This window comes from Zingiber officinale, chromosome 4B (assembly GCF_018446385.1).
Source record: "Zingiber officinale cultivar Zhangliang chromosome 4B, Zo_v1.1, whole genome shotgun sequence".
NCBI lineage: Eukaryota > Viridiplantae > Streptophyta > Magnoliopsida > Zingiberales > Zingiberaceae > Zingiber > Zingiber officinale.
Window position 1 is genome coordinate 139,722,243 of NC_055993.1, and position 17,549 is coordinate 139,739,791.

General features: G+C 37.3%; 2 protein-coding genes and 2 long non-coding RNA genes across 12 annotated transcripts; 3 read left to right on the forward strand and 1 right to left on the reverse strand.

Moving 5' to 3' along the window:
• The first annotated feature begins 5,365 nt into the window (after window positions 1–5,365).
• On the forward strand, window positions 5,366–8,355 carry LOC121977128 (E3 ubiquitin-protein ligase RNF170-like). Of its 2 annotated transcripts, none has more exons than XM_042529677.1 (5): window positions 5,366–5,657; window positions 6,244–6,437; window positions 7,148–7,240; window positions 7,846–7,897; window positions 7,982–8,355. In XM_042529677.1, the coding sequence occupies exons 1-5, from the start codon at window positions 5,567–5,569 to the stop codon at window positions 8,092–8,094; spliced, it is 543 nt and encodes a 180-aa protein (XP_042385611.1). In that variant the 5' UTR covers window positions 5,366–5,566; the 3' UTR covers window positions 8,095–8,355. The 2 variants fall into 2 exon arrangements, with proteins under 2 accessions (XP_042385611.1, XP_042385610.1); XM_042529676.1 differs by having other exon boundaries at window positions 5,367–5,657; window positions 7,139–7,240.
• A 118-nt stretch (window positions 8,356–8,473) lies between these two features.
• Window positions 8,474–11,323, reverse strand: LOC121977127 (uncharacterized protein At5g49945-like). 2 transcript variants are annotated; one of them, XM_042529674.1, is made up of 3 exons: window positions 10,328–11,323; window positions 9,045–9,248; window positions 8,474–8,958 (listed from the first exon to the last, which is right to left on the reverse strand). In XM_042529674.1, the coding sequence occupies exons 1-3, from the start codon at window positions 11,321–11,323 to the stop codon at window positions 8,740–8,742; spliced, it is 1,419 nt and encodes a 472-aa protein (XP_042385608.1). In that variant the 3' UTR covers window positions 8,474–8,739. The 2 variants fall into 2 exon arrangements, 1 of the variants encoding a protein (XP_042385608.1); XR_006110735.1 differs by having other exon boundaries at window positions 8,867–8,958; window positions 9,045–9,268.
• On the forward strand, window positions 11,264–13,988 carry LOC121977129. Of its 7 annotated transcripts, XR_006110742.1 has the most exons (5): window positions 11,264–11,398; window positions 11,488–11,815; window positions 12,047–12,474; window positions 13,062–13,119; window positions 13,258–13,988. It is a non-coding gene; the product is annotated as an uncharacterized LOC121977129 (long non-coding RNA). The 7 variants fall into 7 exon arrangements; XR_006110737.1 differs by having other exon boundaries at window positions 12,047–13,647; window positions 13,757–13,988; XR_006110739.1 differs by having other exon boundaries at window positions 12,047–13,153.
• A 1,565-nt stretch (window positions 13,989–15,553) lies between these two features.
• LOC121977132 lies at window positions 15,554–16,272 on the forward strand. Its single transcript, XR_006110745.1, has 2 exons — window positions 15,554–15,672; window positions 16,011–16,272. It is a non-coding gene; the product is annotated as an uncharacterized LOC121977132 (long non-coding RNA).
• The last annotated feature ends 1,277 nt before the right edge of the window (window positions 16,273–17,549 follow it).

Consider the following 17,549-nt stretch of genomic DNA (forward strand, 5'->3'; position numbering starts at 1 on the left):
GTGAAGAGAAGGAGGAATATGTCAGGACAAAGAAAGAGAAAAGTGACTTCGTCGCGAATAGCAGAGCAGAATATCACCTACTGAGTGTATTACCGCCTTAAGAAGTCAATCACATCGAAAGCTACACCTCGATGAAAGATCTCTAGGAGAAATTCCTGGAACTCCACGAAAGCACATCCGAAGCGAAGTTCGCACGACGGGATATTCTTCGAAACAAGCTGACAAACATCCGACTTGAAAGAGGAGAGAAGGTAGCGGAACTACATGCGATGATCAAGGAACTGATCACCGAACTGGTCAACCTCGGTGAAATAATAACCAACCAAGACTCGGTACGCTACACACTCAATGTCTTTCCTAGAACTCCAGAATGGACTTCAATAATCGACGCTTACTACATCTCGAAGGACTTGAGGGTAAGTACTTTAGAAGAACTATTTTCGACCTTAGAATTACATGAATCCATATGTGCAGGGACAAGTAAAGAGTCAAGCCAGAATCTGGCACTGAGAGCTATAAAGAAGGACGAACCTGAGTCAAACTCAGATCTAGAAGGAGATCAAAAAGTTTACATGGTAAGGAAGTTTAGAAAATTTTTTAGATCTAATAAATTTAAAGAGATGCAGAATAGAAAAAACCCAAGGAATAGAAGAAAGGTTCAATTCTACTAGTGTAAAAAAGAATAACACATAAAGGAGGATTGCCTGGAACTCAAAAAGGAAAAAGACAAGGTGCCTAAGCAAAACAAACACAAGAATCTCAAGGTCACTTGGAACAATAGCTCATCCGAGTCAGAAATAGAAGCATACGTCGGACTAGTACTGATGGCTAGTCACGAAGAACAAAACTCCTCATAAGCCAACAACGATGAAGGGGGAGCAACATCAGATGAATGCAGTGAAGCAGGGGGAGACTCAAGCTTCAGATCTAACATGGTAAGTGACATATATCTCTTACCTCCTAATCAACTCTATTTTGACATAAAATCGATGACTAAATAAATGTACAAATTAAAAAGTAAAAATGCTAATTTGAAAAAGAAGAACTTAGAAATAAAAAGAATTTTAGTAAAATCATGTCTGATAGAAGATTTTGATAAATTGAAACTTGAAAATACTAATTTGAAAGAACAATTAGAAACTTAAAAAAATCTGCATGCTTAAATTTTTATGTTTCAAATTTTAGAAATTATCAAGGATTAAATTGATATTATAGATTTCACAAGGGGCAAATTAGAAAAATAATAAAATATACATCTCTAGAAAATACCTGATTAATCCAGTAGGAAAGAACTTATATTGGATTCCCAAATTCTGCTTAGATTAAATTAAACCTACAAAATTTTGCAGAAAGAAAATTAAATATTTAATTTCTTTAAAAGACTTTGTTTAGAAATGGTTATTGTTCCAATATTCAAGAAGGCCTACCTCGTCATAGTCTGAAAACTAATTATTGAAATAAATATTTAATGGACTAACTATTATAAAAATATTTTTAAGTATTTTATTTTTTTAGAAATAAGTCTTTTTATAGAAATGAATTTATTTATGTTTAAAATTTTATTTTATTTTTAAAATTACATTTGCTTTATATATGACTATTCAACTATTATAAAGTTTTTAAAATTTTTGTTAGTCTAAAATTATTTTTTTAAATTTGCATGTTAATCACAACAATCAAAATTTCAAGTATAAATTCTTTAGACTTTAATTTTAACTTAGTAAAACCCCTATTTTTAATGTGATTAAAGGGGGAGAATTAGAAGTTAAGTTTAAGGGAGAGTATATTATTGCATTATCTAAAGTTTTAAAACTTGACTTGCATATTATTGTTTGATTTATTGTCTTATCTTTAATTTATCGACTTATTTTATCCTAACTTAACTTGGGATTGCTTATATCAAAAAGGGAGATATTGCAAGTATCCCGTGGTAGTTTTGATGTGATCAACCAAGTCAGGTTAAATCCTGTTATGTTTTGATGCCCTGTGTCTAAGTGTGCAGGAACTTAGGAGCATAAGAAGTCGAGCGAAAGACGCAGCTAGCGAGAAGGACGACATAGGAGAAAGCCGAAGGGCTCGGTGCGTCTGAGAGACAAGGTGCTGCGAAAGAGTACACAGATGGATGAGAAGGAGGCGCACGATGTTTCCGAGGGACAAGAATCCAGAGTAGAAGTTTGCTCGAGAAGGCCGAAAGTTGAATTCGAGTGAGCCATATTCTGGATGGTCGAAATCATCCAAGCGAGTAGAACCAGAGCGGAAGGACCGGACATAAAAGTCAACTAGGAAATTAACTTGGTCTGGGAGCCGGAACCCCTCCGGGCGCCCATACCCGAAAATTCAGCCAAACGCAATATGATGCGTTCTATTACGACGGGGATAAAATTCTATCCCCCTCTAGACGCCTGGAACCCTTCCAGACACCCCGAGCAAGGCTATAAATGCAGCCTTGCTCCTAAAAGCTAAATACAACTAAAAATTACAAAGAATGCCACTTGTATACTTTCTTTTCTAAGTTTAGCTTTGTAATTGAGTGCTTAATTGTTGTAAGAGACTTGTCCATCTGAAGGAGACTTTACTGACTTTCATCTTCCTTATATTAACAACCTCTCTTATTGTAACTAAGTAAAATCTCTGTGCTTCTTTCTTCTGTTTATTTACTTGTTATTTCTTTTATACAAGTCTTTACGTTGATAAAGCTATAAGTCGAGAAAGGTGTTCGTTTTCTTATTTCGGGCTATTCACCCCCCTCTAACCGACCGCTAGAGGACCAACAATTTGCCCTCTAGGAAAGGGAAAGAATGAAGGAAACTCTCATTCATACTTTGACATAAGAAGAAATTGAGATTATGAGATTAGCCTAATTTAAATGTATTGTCAAACATCAAAAAGGGGGAGATTGTTGGTACAATATCCCCTGGGTCAAGGTTGACCAGGTTGACTAGGTTTGAGTTTGCTCAAGTTTGAGTCTTAATGTTTGAGTTTCGATCTTTGACAATGTATGGAGATTGCAAGTGCAATCGTTCATTTGGGGAGATTGTTGAAACAATTCCTCTCTAGTAAAGGTTTGACCAATTTCATGTGGAGAAGAGTAAAGTAGGTTAAGGTTGACCGGATACTTGACTGGAAAGTCCTAACCGAGTAATCGGAGGTCAGGTAAGGGCAAGTCCAACACGAAGGTTGTCAGAAGAAGAAAATCCAAGTGGGTCAATGTTGACCGGACACTTGGTATAGAAAGTCCTGGTGAGTGAAGCAGACAGTTGAAAGAGAAGTTCTGGTGAGTGAAGCCAAGCAGTTGGAAAGTTCTGGTGAGTAAAGCCAGGCAGTTGAAAGAAAATCCTGGTGAATGAAATCAAGTGAAAGTCCTATTGAGTGAAGCTAGGCAGAAAAAAATCCTGGTGAGTGAAGCCAGGTGAAAGTTCTAGTGAGTGAAACTAGACAGTAAGGAAATACTAGTGAGTGAAGCCAGGTGAAAGTCCTAGTGAGTGAAGCTAGGCAGTGAAAAAGACCTGGTGAGTGGTGAGTGAAGCCAAGCAGTGGAAATCCAGGTGGATAAAAAATGATCGGACATCTGGTGATTGGAAGTCCAAGTTGGTCAAAGGATTGAACGGATACTTGACACAAGGAAAAAATTCCAAGTGGGTCAAGGGATTGACTGGATACTTGGTGACGAAGTCCCAGTAAGTTAAGGTTGACCGGATGCTAGGCATAAAGAGTTTCAATAGGTCACGATTGATCGAATATTAGGTTTGAGAACCCTAGACTTGAGTTAGGTAAGTTAGGGTTGGTCAATCGGTCAAGTGATCGATTGAGCCAAAGCCCAATCGATCAGCTGATCAATTGGGAGAGTGTCACGAGCACAAAGAAGTTTCATATTGATTAGCCAATCGATTGAGGTTGAATTTTTCGCAAGGATGCGAGGAGGTCGGAATCGATTGGTCAATCGATTTCGGAGCACAGAGGCACTCTGAATCGATCGGTGATCGATTCAAGCCTCCCCAATTGATTGGGATATGACCGTTGCATAGGTTACGAGGTTTGGACGGCTGGGATCGCTAGGATTTAACGTGACAATTGTTTGGGAGCAGACCTAATCGATTGGGAGCCCTAGAAGCACAGATATAATGGTGACGACAAGTTCAAACACAGTAGTTGTCCGTAGCGCTTACATGATTTTTCTCCCATACTTGCCGCCGGACTTCGAGCTTGGAAGAGAAGTGTTGTTGTAGTTTCCAACAGGTCCAGAGGCATCTTCATCAACAAGAGATCAAATAAAAAGAAGTTTTTCATTTGTATTCTTGTATTTATTTCTTGCTTCCAGTTGTATCTTGTTGTTGAGTATTGTACGAGGTTTCTCCACCTCTAGTTGTTTCAAGGAGTTGTTTTCTAAGTGGAGAGTGTGCCATGTGTAGATTCTTGGATAGTCACCTCTTCTTGCGGTGGATACCAAGTAAATCTACGTGTTAGCATTGGAGAGTTTGCTTCGAGTCTATTCTGCTGCAAATTATCATCACGAAGTAAACAAATAAACACGACAAGCTATTCACCCCCTCTAGCTCTGAACTATCCGAACAAAGACGAACTAAACTAAACTTTAAAGTATTTAAGTTTATTTGATAAAATAATCAAGTTAAGTCGAACTGAGCCAAACTTAAAATAAACTAAGCCATTGAAATGATTATTCAAACTTGACTTGATTTATTTTTTTATATAAATTTGTGTTTCATTGAAGCTGGGCTTAAACTTGAATTTGTTTGATTATTTAAAATTTAAGATTAATGAGTTTGATAATTAAAATTTATTTGTTTAGTTTAAAAATTTATTTATTTATTTAATAAGTTGATAATAATTTTATTAAAGAACACACTTCGTAAATAAAAATTTATTTATTGATTTAACGAGTGGTGTAAGTTTATTTATTAATTGATCTGGTATAAAATGAATTAATTCGAATCATTAATTAGTTAAATGATTGAAACGAAATAAAAATAATATTATTTTTTTTATAATCTAGATATCGTATGACGTAAAGAATCAAACTATGATATTTTTTTTTAACTCTTAGCCACTATATGTGAATCGTCATTAGTCAGTATCGGCCATGGGCAGTTGAGATCCTTATGAGCTCGATAAATCTAGTAATTTACTTCATTAATAATATTTTTAGTTAAAATTACTTTATATTATAGTAATTTTGACAAAAAAATTAATACATTAATTTGGTAATAAAATTTACGATGAGATATGTTTTGATTTTTTTTCTATTTTAATTTTTTAAAAAATAAAGATTTTTTTTTGTGCCAATATTGAAAATTCAGGGGATTTTCAGGCAAGTTGCTGCCTATAAATTCCACTGGGTCTTCTCAAGTCTCCTTATTTTATGATTATATCAAACGAGAATGGCGAGCGATAAGCCGAAGTCTTCGCGAAGTAAACGGGAGCAGGCGTTGATCTGCTGCCGGTGAGCGCTTCGATCGAGGGGAGGGGCTTCGGGAGATCCTCTTCATACCAATCCCGGCGCTTGCAACCGAGGGATTGACCAGGGAACGAGGGAACGCCGGGGGAAGCCATGGTTATGCCGCCGTCCGGCGATGTGTGCTGCGTCTGCCACGAGCGGTTTCGGCTCCCCTGCCAAGCCAACTGTTCGCACTGGTTCTGCGGTGAGTTCCTTGTTGCTTCGATAGATCGGGGGGAGGTCGGATTCGTGCATTTAGGTTTTCAGCTCTTCGATTTCAGCCCGTAGAGCCGATTTCATTGCCTTTGACGACGTTGATTGATAGACCGGGTGTCGATTCGTTTGAGAATCCCTTTTGATTTGATTTTATCAGATTTTTTTTTAATTAAACTCTTCTTTCAGATTCCTGAACCAAGTAAACCTTGGTTTAGCAACAAAGTTAGCCAATTCTGAAATAGTGTTTAGGTTGCAAAAGCAACTACTCACCTCCGTATCGATGGAAGACTCATGTTCTAGATAATGCCACAATTTGTGACACCCAAATTTAGCAGCTGATATTGGAGGTTTTGGGCTAGTTCTATTGATTTATAATGCCTAGTGCTAGATACTGTCATTAAATGTTCAAACCTACTGAGTTAATTTACCAACTTTAGATTGTGAGAAATGATCACAAAGTCATTTGCGATACTTCTAAACAGAAAAGAAATGAGATTACTTGCCTAATAACGGGGTTTCAAAATTGTATTCTTAGGGTCTGGAATTTTGTAGCTAAAGAATTTTGATCTTCTTAGGGAATTGTATTCTGAGGGTCTGGAATTCTGGATTTGTGCTCCAGCCATGCAAGTGTCCCCTATGCCGTCGTGCTATAACTCTGCTTATACCTGCATCAACGATAAATGAGGACCATGACCGGGAAGCTTATCAAGTACTTCAGAGTATTGAGAATTACAATCGCCAGTTCGGCAGAAACCCAAGCCTTATTCAGGTTTGTTGAGCTTTAGATAACATCGCCATCCTAGATGCCTGCTAAATATTCATCAAGGTCCAGTAACATAATGAAACACTATTCAAATGGAACACCTCATCTAAAAATAGAAAGAAAAAAGAAGTGGTGATCATCCCCATGAATCTCATCTTATGTTTCTGTCTTTAACATCATCTTGTTAAGCAATTAATCAGTCTTGTTATTTTATGTAAATCAGTTATTCTGATAAGTTGGCGTAGAAGGATCATATAGTCAACTTCATTTAATGGGATAAAGATCGGTTGTTGTTGTAGTAGTAGTAGTAACTATTCTGACAATTGCTTGCTTAGAGTAATTTTTCAGAAAATTTATAGTCATCTGCTATCCTTCCAATTCTTTTCTCTTTAAATAAAAGATTTTTAAACAATATTAATTTCAAATAATTGAAATTGCCATATATTTAAGACAAGGAATCAAATAATTATATATAAACTATGCCTAAAGAACTTTAACAAATATCTTAGAATTAGATAACTAAAGGGCACTCTTATAATTTTGAATTTTAAAGAATAAGTTGCATAAAAAGAGATGACAGCTTGAAACATCAGCACATGGCATTGTCTTAAAGATTCCTTTTAATTTGTGTGTGTATAGATGTATATTAGACGTATCTATTTGGTCATTCACGAGTGTTAAGAATCTAAAAAGGTTCAATTTTGAAGAGGTTTCAGGATGTTCCATTCTTCATAAGAAGGTTATTGAGAGAATTTATGGATCCTCAGAGAGCACTTCCCTTCGTCTTCAGAGCACGAACAGCCTTGTCTGTAAGTTCATCAATGATCAAATGGATGGTGTGCAGATCACTACATAAACTAGCTATTATCTCAATGTTTCATAACTGTGCTATCTAGATTCTAAGAGCAAGTAGCATATTTTTTGAGATCTACTTTTGTATTTTAGCAATGTCAACACTATGCATTCATGAAGATTCCAAATGTATGCAATATTATCTGAATGTCTAATTGACATTACAAGTTTCTTGATGCATCCAACATTTTTGAAACATGTCGAGTCACAGAATGCTAGTAGTCTCAGCTTTATGTTGCAGGAGGTATAGAAGTTGCTGGTCCTGTCCTAAATTTAGCAGCATTCAGTATGAGTTGACTTGCTCACTTCATCCCATCATTTACTTTGATCATTTACATTCTCTTCGTAACTGCAACTAATCTAGAAACTTTTGTAGCTTGATTTAAAATATCGACTCACAAATGAATGTTGCATATTTCGAGATATAAAAACTAACTAACCTCGTGCTGTGCTATTTAAGCTTTGTAAAACCTTCTATTAATGAAAGAGTGAACTCAGTCATGGGATATAAGTATATAAAGTTTGATTTAGTCAGTGCATCTAATGTGACTTGTATTTGTAGGTATTACTGAGTATTGGTTATGTTGCGAGCCCCTTCGACATTTTATCAGAAAGTAAGTTGCCGTTGACTTAACTCCAAATAAAATTCTCAATGGTACGTGCAATCTCAAACAACAAAATATGTGCTCTTTGTGCAGGGATTTATGGTTTTGTTGGTTTTCTCGATGATTTCTTAGTACTGGTGATGGTGTTCATCCACCTTGCTAACATGTATCGCGGTTTACTTCTGAATCGCCATGGAGGTGCTTAAAATGCCCCACCTAGCATCACATATGAAAGGGACTTATTGAAGATAGTATTTGTGGTAAATTTCCTAAGAGTCAAAAACCAAATTATGAAAAATTTCTATTGAGATGTCATGTTCTTAATGTGTGTATGTATAAGCAGTACCAGCTCTTTTTTTCAGCTCTTTTTTTCAGCTTGAAACTTGAACAGATTCTCATTTATCGAAACATCTGACAATGCGATTTTAGCAATCCTATTTCCATAATATCAAATGGTGTTTGTACTATGCCTTATTTTGTGATAAATGTATTTCATCATCTTTATCATTTTTAAAGTGTTTGATCACAACACAATTATAAACAACAAAATTATATTTAGAAAAAAAAAACAAATTTGCTTCCAGATTTCCAAGAGACAACATATACCATTGTAAAAAGACATGGCATGCTATGGGTTTTAGTCTAAATATTAATGTATCAGTTCCCAAAACAAAAAAGGTGTACCCATACTCACCTTAAGTCAGTAATAATTAATCTGTTAAGCAGGAACTTGAAGATCCAGTAGCTGGTCCTCTTTGACGAGTACCACTAGAAATGGTAAGAGGATAGTTTGGTCGAGCATCACCAATGTCGATGAAACTATAAGACGGAGGTAGAAGAGACTAGAGGTTCTAGTGAGATCGAAGCATCTTGACTTTGGGCATTGACTTCTTCAGTTGCCGAGCACGGTCCTTCTCTTCTTTCTTGCGAAGTGCCTCAGCGCCGAGTTTGGTTTCAGTCTCTTTCTTTTCTGCTTTCTTTTTCTGGATGGCTTCCTGTCTCAAGCCGAGGAGTTCTCTGTATACCTCTTGGGCGACCTTTTCTCTGACTGCTTCAGTTTTGGAACGGGCCTGTGGAACACAAGAAACACTCAAATTTGCAATCATCGTAGATTTAACCATCGAGAAAGTGAACAAAAAGAACTAACTTCACTTACATGAGAACTTAGCTTGTACCGACCAATTAAGTCGATGTAATATGGTACAAGAGCAACTAATCTCGTCATGTCGGACATGCTATTGGCATCTGGAAGTGCAAATTTGAACGTGAGTGTCTTCTTGTGAGACCCTGGACGTTGATCTGAGAAATGCATAGAGATGAACCATTTCCCAAACTTCTCAAATGCCTTCTCACCGAAGACCTGAAGTGCAGAAAGTGATGCTGTTGTTTTCAAAAACAAACAAAGATCAAAGAGCATCAAGTAAAGGTCTACCAGTTATACTTCATTTATTTAAGGAAACGACATCATATATGCATTTAGATTATCGTCACGGTTAACCATCCTGAAATTTCTGTGCAAATGATCATGTTTCTCTAAAGAGCAGTTAGAAGGCCATTGGACAAACACTCACTTCTAGCGCCTGTAAAAGGCAAAACACTCTTAACCATTTGAGGCTATGTTGATCGAATGCAAGGCGACAGAGCTTTCTCCAATTCGAACACTCTGACTTCACTTCAACCCGCAAGATAAAACAATTGCAACCAAGCTCCATTGGCTATCAAAACCATTCAGGCATTCAACTGAACCCCTGAACTTTAGTACATTGGCAATCATCTCACTTACATGTTGAATTTAGCCGAACTAGTTTCAATTCAGATGAACCCATTTGACCTAATTCGAACTCACTTAAATTCCAGCCAACTCAACTTCCTATGGCCATGTTCGCTACTAAGGTCAGAAGCTAGTTCTATAACAGTTAAAAGATTAACTGTAATATGCTGTAAAAACACCACAACATTCTGAAAGCCCGAAAGCCTAAACTATTAGAAAATGTATATGATTAGAGATGGGGCATATCTTCATTATCTACCTGTATTCACACGTTTGTAAAGAAACAAATCACAAATGAAAATTCAAAGGAAATTACAAACATTAAGAACTTCTAGCAAATCCATCACATTCATATCAGCTAAAGTTGCAAAAAAGTAAGTTAAAATGATTGATCACAATAATTATGATGAATTTTCTAGTTAGCTAGTTATGTGCATGATCAACACTTATATTTTCTTTATTATTACTACTACTACTACTACTACTACTACTACAACTATTTCAATCTAATGAAGTGGTTTTAAGCTCCATTAGTTAACTAAATTCGAGAATATTTCAAAGTTGCAAACAGAAATTATTTGCATTTGGATTGAATAATTTCCTGCAAAAGGTGAAGCCCACAGGCAAATTATACAAAAGGCACCAAAGATTGTATAGGAAAAACAAACCTGATCCAGAACGGCATCAGTTATCAGATCTCCAGCGACTTCTTTTGATTCAGTGACCACAAGCAGCTCATCTGCTATCCACTTCCTTCCAGATGGTGGGTTCATCCCTGGATTTGCATACCTTTGCAGGTCCCTCTCTTCCTTGTGCATATTTTTAGCCAGCTTCCTCCTTGCTACTGCCAGGACGACGTGATCCATCGATTCCTCATTCATCGCCACCTCAAAAGTGATCACATCCTTATTGGAAAGTACCAAATCAATCGCCCTAGAGATCAGGTCATGCCGGCTCCGCATTTCCATCGTGGCTAGCAAACTCTGGCAGTATCTCCGGCCGCTGGCATAGAACTTGAACACGTCCTGCCCCTCCTTCAACAGGAGAGCACTGTCCTTGCCGTCTCCGGTGCCTAAGAGGCTGAAGTTCTTCTCAAAGATGGAGTCTTTGGTGGCAAACTTGGTGGCCCAGGCGAGAGCGATGGTCTCGTTCTCGCGCTTCCCAGTGAAGTAATTGATTAAGAAACAAATCAGGAAGCTAACGCAGACGATCTCGGTGGTGTACGATCTGATGGATGGTGGCGGCGGAGAAGGCGAGGGAACAGAGGGGGAAGGGAGCTCCCCTTCGGGGGCAGCGGTCAGATCAGGAGGCGGGACGGAAACGGGTATGCCCTCGAACTCATCCTCGTCCCAAGCATCAGAGGTCGGAGAGGGGTTGGGAGTGGGCGGGGGCCCGTGGTGGGTCTCCGGTGAGGCGGATTTTGATAGCAAGGTGGCCGGAGGAGGGACGGAACCGGATAGGGGGAGGTCATCCTGGTAAGTTACTTCTTCTGCGTCGTCGAGTTCGTCGGAATCGAATCCCTCAAAGTCGGCGGCGAGGGCGGAGTGGCGAGAGAGTTCGTGGGTGAGAAGAGATACGATGGAGAGGACGGCAACGAGGAGGAGAAAGGTGTCACCACGGGGAGCCACGACGGCCGTGAGGTTGCGCGGCCACCGGATCGCCATGGACGAGAAGCAGAGAGAGACAGAGAGAGGAGCATCCGATGAGGGCTTCTAATTTCAGGCAGGATCCTCTACAAAGTATGGACCATTTGAGGCATGGTATTTCCTGTATTTTAACAATCAGGAAACAGGATATCTATCAAACTAATAAGAGCATTATGTCTCAGGTGACATCATGGATGGCTCTTGACGTCATATACAACTTGCTCTCTCCCGTCCATTAATAAAAGCCGGCTTGAGCGAAGCATCGGATCCGACAAACTCGGTCGGTTCTAGACCGGGTTGCCCAAGACTTGCGCGTCTAGAACGAAAGTGACCCTCGCTTCATTTACCAACTGGCGTACCTGCTTAGTTATTAGTTTCTGCTGGTGGCTCCTGCTCGGTCCCACATGGCCCTCTTTTACTGAGTTACGATCACCGTCTTCACTTGCATTCCCTCGGCTTCGGAGCTCTCAGCGATCGCTGGCGCTGCCTCGGCTCCGACTTCAAGTCCTGGTACTCTCTCTCTCTCTCTGTGGACGATTTATTCTCTTTGGATTAGGGTTCCTTGTTTTGGCTTTTCCTTCGATTTGGGATTCAAGCAAATACATTGATTCAACATATGAGTTGCGATAGCAAAAGAAAAAAAACCATAGTATTAATTGTAATTTCAACCATTTGAAATGCACATTTGGAGTTTTCAGCCCAAGTTCTACTGCAATCTAAACCAAATTTGTTTCTTTTTAGGCTTCAGCTCAGTTTTTAGGGCTTTTCAGCACAACATTCGCCTCTAAAACTTGAAATTGGTTGAGCAAGAAGATGGGATACTAATCCTCACACCCTAGGAAGCATCAAACTGTAGGGAAACAACAGTGTAGAATTAAGGTAAATTGCAATAGTGTTTCCCCTTGTTTATCTCTATTCCTTGCGGAGTTGTAATTTGCTTACAGCAATAAAGCTTCAAGTTGAATTAATCCCAACTAATCAGAGTCGGCTACACCGAGTTTATTGAGCTCTATGCAAGGCAATATCTCTACTAAAATTTAGCACTTTTTGTGCATTAACAAATATTGTATCTATTTGGATGGGAGGAAATGAAAGTTAAGTGAAATAGGTTAGTTGAAGTAAACCTTCTCAAGACCTGATTGATCTCCCAAGATTTGTCGACCACTCAGGTAAGAAATTAGATAGAATACAAATTTGCTTGCCTATTTTATGCTTCCTTTCACCATGAATTGTCATCTTTGATTTCACCTGTATACTGTCAAAAATCGTTTAAACTTTGCTGTAACTAGTGGTTGATCTATCTGTGCTTTTTTGTTGCACTTTTCAGTTTGTTCTTTGTCTTCCTCTTTGTTTGCCCAGCCAAAAAAGCGAAACAAGCCTAGCAGAAATTTTATTTGTGATGAACCGATGTGGTAATGTAAAACATCTAGATAAGCTGAAATAATCGTGAACATATCATTTTCGACATATTGTTGTTGTGTTTGCCGCTGCCAAATGGTATCGGTAGCACCTGTTAGTAGGCTTATTATTCCCCCTAGGGAATCACCACATACAAGATAAGCACATGCTACACATCTTATATGTAATCCCATGCATATCAATATGAACATCAGTGCACATGTTAATATCTGATTTCCTATAAATTGTTTGGTATAGTATTTTTGTTTCATAATGGTTAAATGTACCACCCAGTTATTTTCAAATATATCTCATGTTGTATATCTTCATATTAATTCATTTTTTTTTTTGTTTTAAGATATGGTAGAACTGACACAAGTTTTTAACCATATGATGGAGGGGTACATTTTCTGATGGTGAGAACGAAGTAATCATTGATAGTGTGGAGAAGTAATGTTTGAAAAACAATGTGCCATTAGCAAAGCCATTAGATTGTAACTTGCTAATTGCAACCGAGCTATGATACCTGTATATTTATTATTTATATGTTGCAGAAATATGAAGCCATCGAGTTCCAATGAGTTTGAACATGTTGTTGAAGCTGTCTGAAGAAACACCAGTTAATGAGACATCAAGTATGTTTGGCAAAAATCAAACGGTATTTCTGAAAAAGAAAACAAGTTAGTGAAGTTCTTTGATGAGTTCACAAAGATTGGTGTCCTTGAAATGAAGATACTTCAAATGTTTGCTACGTAGTACAAAACAAGGACAGAGTGAAGATCTTCATGGCATGCCCAGTTGATAGAAGGCTCACCTTGTTGGAATTCATGGAGTTGATATGAAAAGCAGTATGCTGAAGGGTCGACAACTTTAGGCTATTGATTGTGGCAAAAGGCGATTCGCTACGGAGGAAGAACTTTAGGCTATTGATGATCAATATACCGGTAGTCAATATACTTTTCTCGTCATGTGATTAAGTAATATGACTGAGCTGATCAGTATCAAATGTCTCAGTTGATATCGTATTCTAACTTTGCTTGCTGTTCTGTTCAGCAATCTGAATCAACTTGCTGGATTTTCGCTTCCTGTTCAGTGCCTGAAACAATTGCTCGCGACCTGTCAGTGTTTTTGTAGCTGTGAAGTGCTTAGCTGTAGCATAAATTGTGATATAATTTAGGGTTTGAATTTCATTTGAATGGCCTTCATGCCTTAGGGCACTCAACTCATCACATGTTTAGCTCTTTGTGGCTTACACATCTGAATCAACTTGTTGGATTTTCGCATCTGTCGATAGTTTGTGTTTGTGTTCAGTGCATGAAGCAATGATTGTTCGCGACCAGTCAGTGTTCTGTTGCTATGAAGTGCTTAGCTGTAGCATAAATTGTGAAATAATTTAGGGTTTGAATTTCATTTGAATGACCTTCATGTCTTAGGGCACTCAACTCATTGCATGTTTGTGCTCTTTGTGGCTTACACATCCACTACATATCAAAGATAATGGAGGAAATGACCTTTCATGGAGTTATAGGACCCTCACATACCTGATACCCCTTTGCTTCTCTTGCTTGTGTTCTAAATTGTGAAAAAAAAAAAATCTTTGAATTTTAGATAAAATAATTTGAGAAAAAAAAAATCCTTAAAAAGAAAAATATGTATGAGAAGATGGCACCAAATAAATGGTTTGCAAGATGATGATGATTGAGGTTGAAAATCAAAAGGGTGGTCCTATGACTTTAGATGTATAATTATATTGCCTTCTTATGGTGACAATTTAGATCCAAGAGAAGGCAATCACATCATAAAATCATTTTTAAATAAACACATAAAATATATAAATATAATAATTAATAAAATATAGTAATAATGTAGGCATTTCATATTCAAAATAAAAGAAAATGCAGGGAGTAGATAAGTTTTTTTTTATTTATAAACTTACAATTTACAAGTATAATAAAGAAACATGAATAATTTGATATTTTAAAAGATTCATCAAATCAATATTATGCTTTAAAATTAGTGTAGAATGAATTTATGTAGAGTTTACAAAAAAATGTAATATTAAAAGTGCACGATTGATAAATAATATTAAGAAAAAAGTAAAATTTGAAATATTTTAAAAAAACTTTGTGTGCTCGTAATTTAGGACACAAAGGCCTAAGAGTTTGAAAAGACATACCAAAATAAAATAATTGTAATAGATGAATCAATGATTGAACGGATTGAAATTACAAATTTATTATGAACAAGTAAATTAAAGATTTTGGGACAAAATTAGGCATATGTCACATTCAAATAATAACAACGTATGCATAATCTATAATTTGTTAGTAATGAGGTTTACATCAACTATAATTTGTGTAAAGAAGCATATGAATTTCCTTTTCTTTTATTAGTAAATATATAAATTCATTGATTAAATTTACATATGCATATTCTATGAATTTTATGAGAATTATTATAAATCCATACTCTCTAAAACAACTTTTGTCATCATTATATTATATAAGAGTATGATATCTATACATCCGTTAAGTGCACATTCTTAAATGATCTTTACTTGTCCGGACACCCAGAAATATTCCCCGGAGCTTACAAAATTATCATATTATTTTATTAGATAAAATAAACATTTAAAATTTAAAGAGTTAGTATTATGATAGTAAAAATAAAATATTAAAAGAGGTGATTTTCAAAATTACCCTATTTATTATCAGAAAATGATATGCTCAAGAAAAAAAATTTAAGGATAGACATATAAAATAATGGGACCTATACAAAAATAAAATGATGGATCTGTTATATCCTTAAGCTTTTCGCGCTCTTTATTACCCACTTATAGCGCCTACCTCGTCCGTTTTTGGGCGGGAATCGCTCTTTTCCTGGAGAGGAAAGTCGACGCGTTTGATGCAGATGATCTGCCTCGATTCGATCTATCTTTCTCTTCAACCGTCTTCTCGTCGATCGATCAGGTAGAGAAGCATTCAGTTCCTGAAATCAAATATCCTTTTTTTGTGTGTATTGTGAAGGCCGGATCATCAAAAACTTCGATTTCCCCAAAGGGGGGCGATCTTAAGTTCGAAATGTTAGCGATCAGTCAAATTACTCTACGGCTGATCCTGAGATCTTGAGTCCGAAGTTGTGATTTTCGATAAGATTTTCACCCCCCCCCCCCCCGCTTCCTTCCTTTTTGGCCTTTCCTTCGTTTGTTTGGTCTACTTTGCACTCCTATCGGTTTGATTGTCGAATGCCCTAGCACATGTTGATGTTGTCGCTTAGGATTTTGGAGTAACTTTTGTTTTGTCTGAAGGGGCGGATAACCACTTGGGAGCTTGGTGGCGGTGATCAGCGAAGCAAATTGGTAGGTTGAGGTTGCGAGATGGACCGACGCAGTTGGATCTGGAGATGGAAATCATCAGAAAAGGAGGGCGGCTGTGAGACGGAGAGCTCGGGTTCTGTATCTTCAGAGAGGTCTTTTTACAATGGTATCTGTAGTCTCATGGAAATCTGGAAACAAACTTGTTTTTTTTTTCTAATTGTAATTTTGTTGTTTATAATTGTGTTGTGATCAATATGTTGCCAAGCTACTCAACTAGTTTCCACTATACTCTTCATGGTAATTTATTAGCATAAAAAGTCACATAAAAAAGGGAAAAAAAAATCATGATTATATCGAATGGTTTATGTTTCCTTTTGTCTATTTTATTGTTGTAGAATTTTAGATTTCCCATCAAATCTGTAAATAAAGAAATTTTCCATGTTCATTGTAGTTTTTGTGATGTTAAGAACAAGCTTATTTGTTTCCTAAGTTGGCTCCTCTGGATACATTGTTTCGCTCTTGATTTTTTCTATACACTTCTAGATAAAACAAGCAAACAATGACCCAGCATTTCTACAACTACATGAACCATTCAAGTCATATGAATAGAGATATGGAAGAAAATGAGTGGTATCCAACACTCTAAAAATGATAAAGATAACATAGTGCAAGTACCATTTGATATTATGGAAATAGGTTCGCGAAAATTGCATTGTCGGATGTTTCAATAAATGAGAATCTGTTCAAGTTTCAAGCTACAGAAATGAGCTGGTACTGCTTATAAGAACATAACATCTCAATAGAAAATTTCCATAATTTGGTTTTTGACTCTTAAGAAATTTACCACAAATATCATCTTCAATCAAGTCACTTTCATATGTGATGCTAGGTGGGGCATTTTAAGCACCTCCATGGCGATTCAGAAATAAACTGCGGTACAGAGTAGCAAGGTGGATGAACACCATCACCAGTACTAAGAAATCATCGAGAAAACCAACAAAACTAAAAATTCCTGCACAAAGAGCACACATTTTGTTGTTTGAAATGACACGTACCATTGTCGGATTACTAACACTTCTTAACCAACTACGCTTCAGCATCAGCTCCAGGTCCACCTCCAACTCTAGCTCTAACTTCAGCAAGGGTATTGATAAATTCACCAGCCAAGTCTCGTGTTGAGCTGCCTCAACAATGTGCATCATAACTCTAGCAACACCATCATAAGATCAAAGACTAAAGAATCGTGGCCATGCAACTGCAATATTGATAAAGAGCTTAAGGACCTCCTGAAGGTAGTCTTCGTCACCATAATCGATAAAATCGACAAAGGTTCTCATCATGGTATATCCGAGTTCAACAAATAGGATGTTTTCAACAAAAGCGGACTTCAAGGAAGTGACAAGGTTGACCGCCACAAACAGTGCAGCGACATGGACATTTGAAGAGGAAGGGTGGGAGAGGGCGGCGAGGAGGAGAGTGCTAAGGGTGGGGAGGTGAGAGACGACGAAGGAGGCGTCGCCAGTGAGGACA